We start from the raw sequence: 10,149 nt of genomic DNA, 5'->3' as shown, positions 1-10,149 counted from the left end.
CGGTGGCTCATGCCTGTAATCCCAGCACTTTGGGAGGCTGAGGTGGGCGGATCATGAGGTCAGGACACTGGGACCATCCTGGCTAATATGGTGAAACCCTGTCTCTACTAAAAATACAAAAAATTAGCCGGGCGTGGTGGCACACGCCTGTAGTCCCAGCTACTCGGGAGGCTGAGGCAGGAGAATCACTTGAACCCAGGAGACAGAGGTTGCAGTGGGCTGAGATCACGCCACTACACACCAGCCTGGTGACAGAGCGAGACTCCGTCTCAAAATAAATAAATAAATAAATAGAATTTGATGGGATTTTAGGTCATTCTTTTTTGGCTTGTCTATGGTCAAAATATTTTCCCCAAAGCAAACATTGGAAATAATGGGGCTCATTTTAAAGGGGCAGGTGTGAGACAGCCAAACTAGTGAGCTTATTGGAAGCAATCAGGTTTAGTAATTGCAGAGGGTTGGTCTTCCCTTTCCTGGTAAGGATTTAGAGCCATAATAGTGATGGCTTTTTGTTAAAAAGGTTTTTCTTGCCCTTTCAGGAACTTCACCCTGATGAAATTGATACCGACTCTGCCTACATTCTTTTCTATGAGCAGCAGGGGATAGACTATGCACAATTTCTGCCAAAGATTGACGGCAAAAAGATGGCAGACACAAGCAGTATGGATGAAGACTTTGAGTCTGATTACAAAAAGTACTGTGTGTTACAGTAAAGCTACCACTCTGGCTGCTAGACAGCTTGGTGGTGAGGGAGATGACTCCTTGTAGCTGACATTTGGCAAAAGTGTCACTGAAAGGCAAGCTAAATGTAGTTATTTTATCCTGTGACCCTGAAGCACAAAATAAAAATTCTAATTAAAATAGTTAACTTTAAGAGTAGTAAGAATTTTATTTTGAAGTCTCATACAAGCTCTCCAATACAGAACTTTCAGGCAGATCCCACCATTAGCCTGTAAACAAAAGGTTTGGCACCAGCCACCTGGGACCAAATAAGAATTCAATTTGTGCTTGTCCAGATATGAACAAATATGTAGTGAGTATAGAGTTTACCAATAATCATAACAAATATTAAAGATTTCCTTGGAGTCAAAGTAAAAAACAAAAAATTATAATGTTGTCTAGGGACGACATGATATGCTACCTCCTTTTTCCTGAAGTTTTATTCCATTATATTGACAAGACGGAGAAAGCAAGATCATGAAGGTGTGCAAATGATTCTTATGGCATGGACGAGGATTTTTCCATTTATTTTTAAAACTGTTTCGCTACCCTTTCTTTGTCTTTCTTGCTTTTTATTTTTGCTATTGTGTTTATGTTTGAGACACAACCAGTCATTGGTGGCAGGGGCATATAGTGGTCAGTCTGAAAGGCAGGCTCTCTTAAGAGCTATGTGCCTTCCACTCAGAGACCCAGTAGAAGACCCAGTAGAAAGAAAAAGCATCCTGGGAAATCCAGCTACCATGGCCCTCCCAGCAGAGGCATCTTACATTTAGGATACTTCAAGTATCCTCAGAAATGTATTCTGCACCCCCGGCCCCGCCCATGCTGAGGGAAGGGAGGCAGTTGCCAATATTTGCACCATCTTCACATGCACATGTTGCAACAAGAGCTTCTGGGAAGGTAAGCAGCATCGGAGCTAGATCGCGTTTCACAATTAGTGGTTGTTCTTTTCCGTGTTTGCTTTGCACTTTAAAAAAGAGAGAACACATGCAGATGAACTTGCTTGTGTGTATTTGATGGCTCTAAGGGCTATAAATTACAAACAAAACACATCCCAGACATTAGGAGTTCATAAGTATATTTAATGAAATTGGTGGTTTTAGGAAGTCAACTTTAGTTTTACTTTGTTTGCATGTCCAGTAATTTTTTTATTTTGATATTTGTCTTTTTTGTTTAATTTTACAGTAGCCATTGAAAGTTATGTTTCCTTGCTTACTTCATTTTTTCCTCCAATTATTCAAGACTGGAACAAAAGTATAAATATTATTTATTTCAGGTAGCATTTTTTTCATGTAGTTTTTTAATATATACTTGAAGGAAATGTTTCACCTTATTTTTGGTCTTTGTTTATTCATTTAGATCCTGCAAGTTGATTCTCATTAATTGTCAGATTCCACTACCCTTTCTTCCTCATAGGTAGTAATTACCAATGTAACTAAGCATTTGTGTTCTGATATCTGAGGCCAGTAACTATTAATATCTAGTTCTCAAAGCATTTGGAAAGGTTATCTTAAATGGCTACCTAAAGTGAAATCCTTTTCAGAGAAAATAGAATTGCAAGTAGGTAGGAGTGGCCTCAATTGTCTAATGTAATAAAGTCAGACAAAATGCATACTTTATAGTTTCAAGATTTTCAGTATATAAAGTCTGTCCATTCCTACCTGGACATGTCCCATTAAAAAGTGGAAGATTTTAAATAATTTCTTTACAGATGTTTTATTTAAGCAGGTAGCACAATCTACTAATGTTGTTTGATCTGTGTTTGTTATACTGGTTGTAATTAATTTTTTTAATTCATGAACTAGCAGAAAATTTATTAAATTAACTATTAACTACATTCACCTTGTAAATTACTGTATAAACCTTGTTGACAATGCACTGACATTAGAAAGATGTTAATGTACATAAATAGAGTGTAAATAAAATAGTGTTGATGTACTGAAATATGAACTGTATAAAAAGTACTGGTAATTGTATATGGGGTGTACCTGTTTATCTGTAACTATTATCCAAACAAATTAAATACTGTGGATGCCTCTATGTGTTATTTTTCCTCATATGAGTAAACCCAGAAAGTCAAATTCTTCAGCCTCCCTCTCTGTGATCCTGTTTTAATTCTCCTACTTGAATAATTTCTTTCTGACTTACAGAGGGGATGCTTCATCTCTGAGGCTGGCAACTCTGTAGGGCAGGATTCCCCACCTTCGGGGCTACAGACCAGTACCGTCCATGGCTTGTTAGGAACCAGGCTGCACAGCAGGAGGTGAGCGGCGCGCTGTATTTATAGCCGCTCTGACTCGCTCCCATTGCCTGAGCTCTGCCTCCTGTTAGATCAGCAGCAGCATGCGATTCTCACAGGAGGACGAACCCTATTGTGAACTGTGTATGCTACAATCTAGGTTGTGCGCTTCTCATGAGAATCTAATGCCTGATGATTTGAGGTGGAGCAGTTTTATCCTGAAACCATTCCCCCTGTCCCCCCCAGTCCGTGGAAAAATTGTCTTCCACGACACCAGTCCCTGGTGCCAAAAAGGTTGGCAACCAGTGATGTAGAGGGTAGAACAAGATCCCTGCAGTGACCAGGTGACTTTAAACATGGCTCACATCCCTTTTAGAAAGTTATGGCAGGGAAGCAAGTAGAGAGCAGGTGGTAAACTGAGGATTGGTGCCTACATTGGTACCTACAGGGGGTCCTACAGTCATTTTTGTGCAGATCAGGAGATGAGGGGAAGAGAAGGAAAGCTGCTCATTTGCATAATGCCTTGAAATGACTCTAGGTTTGTAGGGGCCACCAAGAAGCCAGATATCCCTAGTTGTCTGTCTGGGAGATCCAAGGAGACAGTTGGCAGTGTTGAGAAGAAATGAAGGTGACAGCTGTAGGTCCTTCACCCTCGGCTTCTATTTGTTCACCTATAAAATTAAAATACTGTACACTCGGGCTTGTAAGAATTAAATGGACACAAATGCCTGGCACAGTTGCTTGGTAAGTGCTCAGTCCAACGATATTCAGTCCTATCTTACAAAGAGGGTTTTTTTGGTTTGTTTTGTTGTTGTTGTTGTTTTTTTTTACCTCTTTACCGACTCTAAAAGAGTTTTAATAGCCCTCTGTTCACATTTTCCAAAAACAAGAATACACATTAAAAATGTATAAAATGGGCCAGGCCCAGTGGCTCACGCCTGTAATCCCAGCACTTTGGGAGGCCAAGGCAGGCAGATCATCTAAGGTTGAGAGTTCAAGACCAGCCTGACCAACATGAGAAACCCCATCTCTACTAAAAATATGAAATTAGCCGGGCGTGGTGGTGCATGCCTGTAATCCCAGCTACTTGGGAAGCTGAGGCAGAGGTTGCAGTGAGCCAAGATCATGACATTGCCCTCCAGCCTGGGCAACAAGAGCGAAACTCCGTCTCAAAAAAAAAAAGGTATAAAATGAAACATGTTGAATCAGCAGCCGTGGCAGCTTGTTTAAGGAAAGGAACAAACAGAAAATTAATACAGAAAGTCAAAAAATGAAGCACAACTCTTTTAAGTGCCAGTCTGTTTTTAGGTTTCTTTCTTTTTTTTTTTAATAGAGGCAGGGTCTCACTCTGTTGCCCAGGCTGTAAATGCAGTGGGGTAATCATGGCAGCCTTGACCTCCCAGGCTCAAGCAATCATCCTCCCACCTCAGCCTCCCCAGTAGCTGGGACCACAGATGTGCGCCACCACACAGCTAATTTTTGTAGAGACGGGGTTTCACCATGTTGCCCACGCTGGTCTTGAACTCCTCGGCTCAAGCTATCTGCCCACCTCAGCTTCCTAAAGTGCAGGGATTATAGGTGTGAGCTGCCATGGCTGGCCAAGGCTGTCTTTTAAAAAGTTAAAAATGGTCTGGTTCAAGGCCAGTCTGAGCAATATAGCGAGACCTCATTTCTTAAAAAAAAAAAAAAATCAACTGGATGTGGTGGCCCATGCCTGTAATCATCCCAGCTACTCTGGAGGCTGAGGTGGGAGGATAGCTTGAACCCAGAAGATTGAGGTTGCAGTGAGCCTCGATTGTGCCACTGCATTCCAGCCTGGGTGACAGTGAGACCTTGTCTCAAAAGAAAAGCCTTGGAAGGACCAGCCTCGGGAGATGGGCAAGCACTTTGTTTCTAGTTTCTGAATGGCCCTGTGCGTTGAGAGGTCTTGAGCCTCCCAGCCTCTCTGGCTAAAGGTGGCGATTCAGCATGGAGTCTCTCCACCACTTGGTGGCATTGCTCACAGTGACTTCTTACTTCTAAACACCATTGAATTGGAGCAAGTAAGATGATTTGCCACATTTTTCCCAGCTAGTTTGGAGGCTGAATATAGAATTTTACTAGGACACACCAGAATGTGTAACTTGGGGAGCAGCGATCCCAGTTTCCCTTGATAATGTACCAACAGCTTCCTTAGTATTGAAATCACAAGGTCAGAAATGCACACACCTCTGTGATCAGAGATCCATAAAGGAGAAAGCAACAAAAAGAGGCCTTTTAAGTTTGCCAGACTTTCTGACCAGTGGGAAGCAAGAGAGTAGATAAGTGTGCAGCAATCACAAACCCAGGCCTATGAGAACCTAGTTGGGAATAGGATGTAAGAGAATAGGGAGTGATGGGGACTGTAGTGAGTTCTAGGCACATGCCCATCTAAAGGCTCCATGTGACTGTTGCCCTGCAGGAATGTGGGCCCCAGTGTTCACCAAACCTTTTTGTTTGTTTGTTTTTCCCATGAAGAGAAGCCAGAAACCCAGATATTAATACAAAGTATCCAGTTTAGAGGTGTTGGTAAATTTTTAAAATTTTGAACACTGTGCTGCCCAACAAAGGTATCTGCAAGCCAGATACAAACCAGCAGTTCATGCCCCCTGGTAAGTAGAAAGGTCATAGATTTTGACCCCATTATGTCGGAGGTCAAATTCTAGTTCTGCTGTTGCAACAACTGTAAACGAAAGTTTTCGGATTTCTAATGCCTAGTGAAAATACCACTTTATTTCCAAAGGTTATTAAAAGGAATGGATCATGTATGTAAGTAGGCACAGAGCTTGCCACTTATTAGGTACTCAAAAGCATTCTTCCCTCACTTAAGGAAACAATACAGGCATCATATAACAATAATGTTATGATCAAGTTCATTATCAGGAGGCATGCACCCAAACAATAGGGGAGTGAGCACCTGGCAGCTTTCTGCTAGGTTCTCTGGCGGCAGCAGTTCCCAACCTGGCAATTCGTCGGCACCATCACAATCAGCCAGCAGCTTGTTGGATACGCTGAGTCCAGAGTCCTGCCCATATTACACCTAATGTCCTGTGTCTATTACACCCAGATTTGTGAGATCCTCCTCTCCCATGCAGTCGAAGAATCTGCATCTAATAAGTTCCTCAGAGGAAGCTCTTTCACAGCTAGTTTGCACTGGTCAGTGGGTTGGTCATTTATGGAAACCACTCCTCCAGGGAATGAATCATTATTTCCAGTCTCATTAGGGAAAGATGATATGCATATGCACATGTGTAAGGAGGAGTGACAGTAATTAGCCAAAAGCTTTGTAGACATAATTGTCTCTGATGAAGTGCTGACTGATGACATCAGACGGTAGGCTGTTGACAGTGTATCCCGGGGAAAGCTAAATGCAAAAGGGAAGCAAACTGCCTCATGAAGTGAGATCAGGATTGCAGGGTCAGAAACATGGAGAGGGTGATTCAGATGGACAAAGGAGCAGAGGCAGGATTCAAGTGGTGCGTTTTGGAGGCAGTGCAGCCTGTTCGTGCTGAGTGGAAGATGCAAGAGGAACATAGACGATAACAGCAAGGCAGGAGCCATGAAGGCCTTTGAAGGTCAGACCAGTTGTAATAAAAGTATTTCACATTGTCAGGTATCTTGGGATGGTTGCCACACATTTTTCTATGGTTTGCATAAGTACATATCTATTTTATTTACATATTTATTTATTTTAAATTTTTTTGAGACAGAGTTCCACTCTTGTCGCCCAGGCTGGAGTGAAGTGGCACTATCTCGGCTCACTGAAACCTCCACCTCCCGGATTCAAGTGTTTCTCCTGCCTCAGCCTCCAAAGTAGTTGGGATTACAGCCACACGCCACCACACCCAACTAATTTTTGTATTTTCAGTAGAGACGGATTTTCACCATGTTGACCAGGCTGGTCTCAAACTCCTGACCTCAGGTGGTCCACCCACCTCAGCCTCCCCAAGTGCTGGGAATACAGGTGTGAGCCGCCACGCCTGGCACATACATTTCTATTTGAGACTATTTTATTTTATTTTATTTTTGAGACGGAGTCTCGCTCTGTCGCCCAGGCTGGAGTGCAGTGGCCTGATCTCGGCTCACTGCAAGCTCTGCCTCCCGGGTTTACGCCATTCTCCTGCCTCAGCCTCCCGAGTAGCTGGGACCACAGGCGCCCGCCACCACGCCCGGCTAGTTTTTTGTATTTTTAGTAGAGACGGGGTTTCACCGTGTTAGCCAGGATGGTCTCGATCTCCTGACCTCGTGATCCGCCCGTCTCGGCCTCCCAAAGTGCTGAGATTACAGGCTTGAGCCACCGTGCCCGGCCCTAGACTATTTTATTATAAGCATAAGTTCTGTTTGCTGTAATTTCTCTCTTTTTCATATTCACAATCTGCTTTGGCTGGAATTTCTCTTGATAACAAACTTTAGACCTTACCACAAGCCCAAGAGGAACTCACAGATGGGTGCCAGGCTTGAAATGCCCCAGGAAGACTGAAGGAAGTGGAGGAGGAAGAAAAAAGGAGACAGAAGAGGGAAAACCTAGAATAACTTTGACAGGGAGGAGGCATGCCAGAGAGAGGAGCCCAGTCACGGGTGAGTGCAGCCCAGGAAGGAGACATGTGCCTGGTTGGAGGAACCGTCCAAGGCCCTGGGGATAAGGGGACATGACTTCTCTGCTGATCTGATGATTTTTTCAGTACCACCCTTCAGTTATCTGTAGCAGGATCCTCTGCTGCTGATGGCTAAACCCCAGTGCCCACTGCGATTACAAACTGGGGAGGAAGAGGGGGACTTCCACATTAGAGATCAACAGGGAACCTCCAGAATGGAGTAGGAGATGCCTGTGGTCATCATCAGAGGCTGCCGTAGCCCCAGGTTCAGAGCAGTCATCTTAGCTGACGCCATGGAAAAGCAGTAGACCAGGAGTGCAGTCCGCAGTGTTTGCTCTGCACTTGGCAGAATTGTATGACCTTGGGGGTCACTTGCCTCCTCTGTGCCTCGGTTCCCCCTGTGAATAGTGAGGGAGTTGTCTTCAGCTTTTATTTTGAAACAACACTGAGACCCGACCCTTTCTTCCAGCCATTCCAGCCACATTTACCTGAAGGACCCATAGCTAAAGCAGATGAGGTTGGAGTTGCTGCCTGAGGTGTGGTGCTGCCTGAGCAACCGCTGTGGATTGGATGTCCGCTAAAGCACCTGTCACCTTTAAGCATTCAGAAAGCCAAGCACACAGTGCTCTAGCAGGGCCTGAGGAGCTCCCAGAGAATTGTCTCCAGCAAGAGGAGTTGACAGTGCTACCAGGAAAACACTCATTTGGTCTGCTAGAAATCATGGTGACCACAGTGTGGGCCTTTTCAAAGGCCGTTTTCCTGGTCAGTATACTGGGTAGCCAGCTAGAGTGAGGAAGCCACAGGGAGTGCCCGGAGCAGCCAGCCTGCTGCCTGGCTTCTGTTACCCAAGACTGGACATCCATAGGGAGCAGCCCCAGGGCCTGTGGCCTTTCATTGTTGTGCCAGCTGGAGAAAGTTACTGCTGCCCCTCCTTGTTTGCAGAGCTCTCTGCAGCACGGAGCTGCAAATAAACATCCTCTCACTTGCGGACGGATAGGGGAAAGGAGAGGGCTAAATCATCCAAAACATGTTCACTTGGCTTAAAGGACAGTCCTGAGCTTGGAACTGGAAGAAACGCTGGAGATGGGCTTAGACATTTATTGGACTTCTATCTGTCAAACCCCATGCTATGCTATGCATGTTTCACTCATGATTTGTAAATGCTCATATGAGGGATGCATGATCACCCCTTCTTCTAGATGAGGAAGCTGAGGCTCAATCAGGTTACGTCACTTGCCTGTGGTGTCACACAGATGGAATGTTTCTGAGCTGGATTCAAACCCAGGTTCATCCAGCTGCTTCTTTACCACCCTATCTCCCCCTGAACTGGAGTCTGTGATCCACCACTTAGCAACTCCTGGCACAACGGTAGTTACCTGAGCCTCAGTGGCCTCATCTTTGACAAGGGATCAGGGTCGTCATGATCCTAGCTACCTTAGACTCTTGTAATAAGCCCTGAATAAGAAAGTGAGTGTGGAACCCTTTACAACCAAGGACACTTGTGCAAATGCAGTGTGTTGTTATGTAAGGAGAGGAAGTGGGTGTCCCCAAAGCAGCTCCTCCTCTTATTCCTGGAAGATGAGAAACTCTGGTGCAAATAAAGAGTCATGCAGGCCTCTTGATGGAGAGTGATGTCTTAGGTTTGTTCTGTTTGCCTCTGATGGCCGAGGGACCTTAGTAGCTGGATAGAGAGAAGAACTGTGGGGGGAATAGATGGGGAGATGGGACCAGGGAGGGAGAAAGGATTCCGGATTGAGTCAAGCAAGGACTGTAGTTCCAAACTGGACTTTGGAGTATCTGAAAGTATCTTATCAGGGATTTAACATTGATGTGATCGTTTCAGAAGCAGGATGGGAAGGACAGGGGTCCAGTGTGCTATTGTTGTGAAGGCAGCCACCAACCACAGCAGTCATGAGAAACTCGTGCTCCCCACTGGCCCCCTGCCAGACCGGGCTACCTGACTGTGCTTCATCCACTGAGGACAATGCCTTCTCCCTTAAACTGGGGCCTTTTCCTTCCTGGCCTTTCCTGGGAAAGGAAAGAACAATTGAGTCTGATCATTTATCCCCAGCTGTTTATGCCCCAGTAACGTGGGCTTTAAACCAAATACCACATGTCCATCCGGACACCATGGCAGGCTCGTCACGCGGCCGGCACACTCCCGGCTGCCTGCCCCGATCCTGCATTCATTCAGCCCTGACTCTGCAGCGTTCCAGAGCAGCCCGTTGTTTTTTCCCCTGGGGTTAAGAGCCCAACTCTGGTTTTCTCATCTCTCCTCTGGATGGTAGTGGAAATGCTAGGCCTCAATCCATAACTGATACATATTCAGAAAAAAAGAAAGAGAAAGAGAAAGAGAAATCAGTCAGGCCTAATTTGAACTGGGGAAATAACCAATGTAAATTTGGAAGAAAATTCAAACTCCATAGCTGACTTGAAAAATGTCAGCATTGGACGGGTGTGATGGCTCACACCTGTAATTCCAGCACTGTGGGAGGCCGAGGTGGGCTGATCATGAGATCAGGAGATTGAGACCATCCTGGTTAACACGGTGAAACCTCGTCTCTACTAAAAATACAA

At 44.9% G+C, this 10,149-nt stretch overlaps 2 protein-coding genes across 2 annotated transcripts in view; one reads left to right on the top strand and one right to left on the bottom strand.

The window, feature by feature from the left end:
- The window catches only part of USP32 (ubiquitin specific peptidase 32), a 233,496-nt gene extending 230,695 nt beyond the window's left edge, over nucleotides 1–2,801 (top strand). The window contains exon 34 of the mRNA XM_011953649.1: nucleotides 540–2,801. Within this exon, the coding sequence (XP_011809039.1) occupies nucleotides 540–713 (174 nt within the window). The 3' untranslated portion in view covers nucleotides 714–2,801. The remainder of the gene's footprint in view (nucleotides 1–539) is intronic.
- Nucleotides 2,802–5,180: 2,379 nt separating this feature from the next.
- Nucleotides 5,181–10,149, bottom strand: part of LOC105520146 — a 10,339-nt gene continuing 5,370 nt past the window's right edge. The window contains exons 5-7 of the mRNA XM_011953764.1: nucleotides 9,702–9,809; nucleotides 9,474–9,600; nucleotides 5,181–6,544 (exon numbers count right to left, since the gene is read on the bottom strand). Coding sequence (XP_011809154.1) covers nucleotides 6,035–6,544; nucleotides 9,474–9,600; nucleotides 9,702–9,809 — 745 coding nt within the window. The 3' untranslated portion in view covers nucleotides 5,181–6,034. The remainder of the gene's footprint in view (nucleotides 6,545–9,473; nucleotides 9,601–9,701; nucleotides 9,810–10,149) is intronic.

The sequence above is a fragment of the Colobus angolensis genome, unplaced genomic scaffold (genome assembly GCF_000951035.1).
Source record: "Colobus angolensis palliatus isolate OR3802 unplaced genomic scaffold, Cang.pa_1.0 Scaffold37, whole genome shotgun sequence".
In the NCBI taxonomy this organism is placed as follows: Eukaryota; Metazoa; Chordata; class Mammalia; order Primates; family Cercopithecidae; genus Colobus; species Colobus angolensis.
This window is presented reverse-complemented; position numbering and strand designations above follow the sequence as displayed.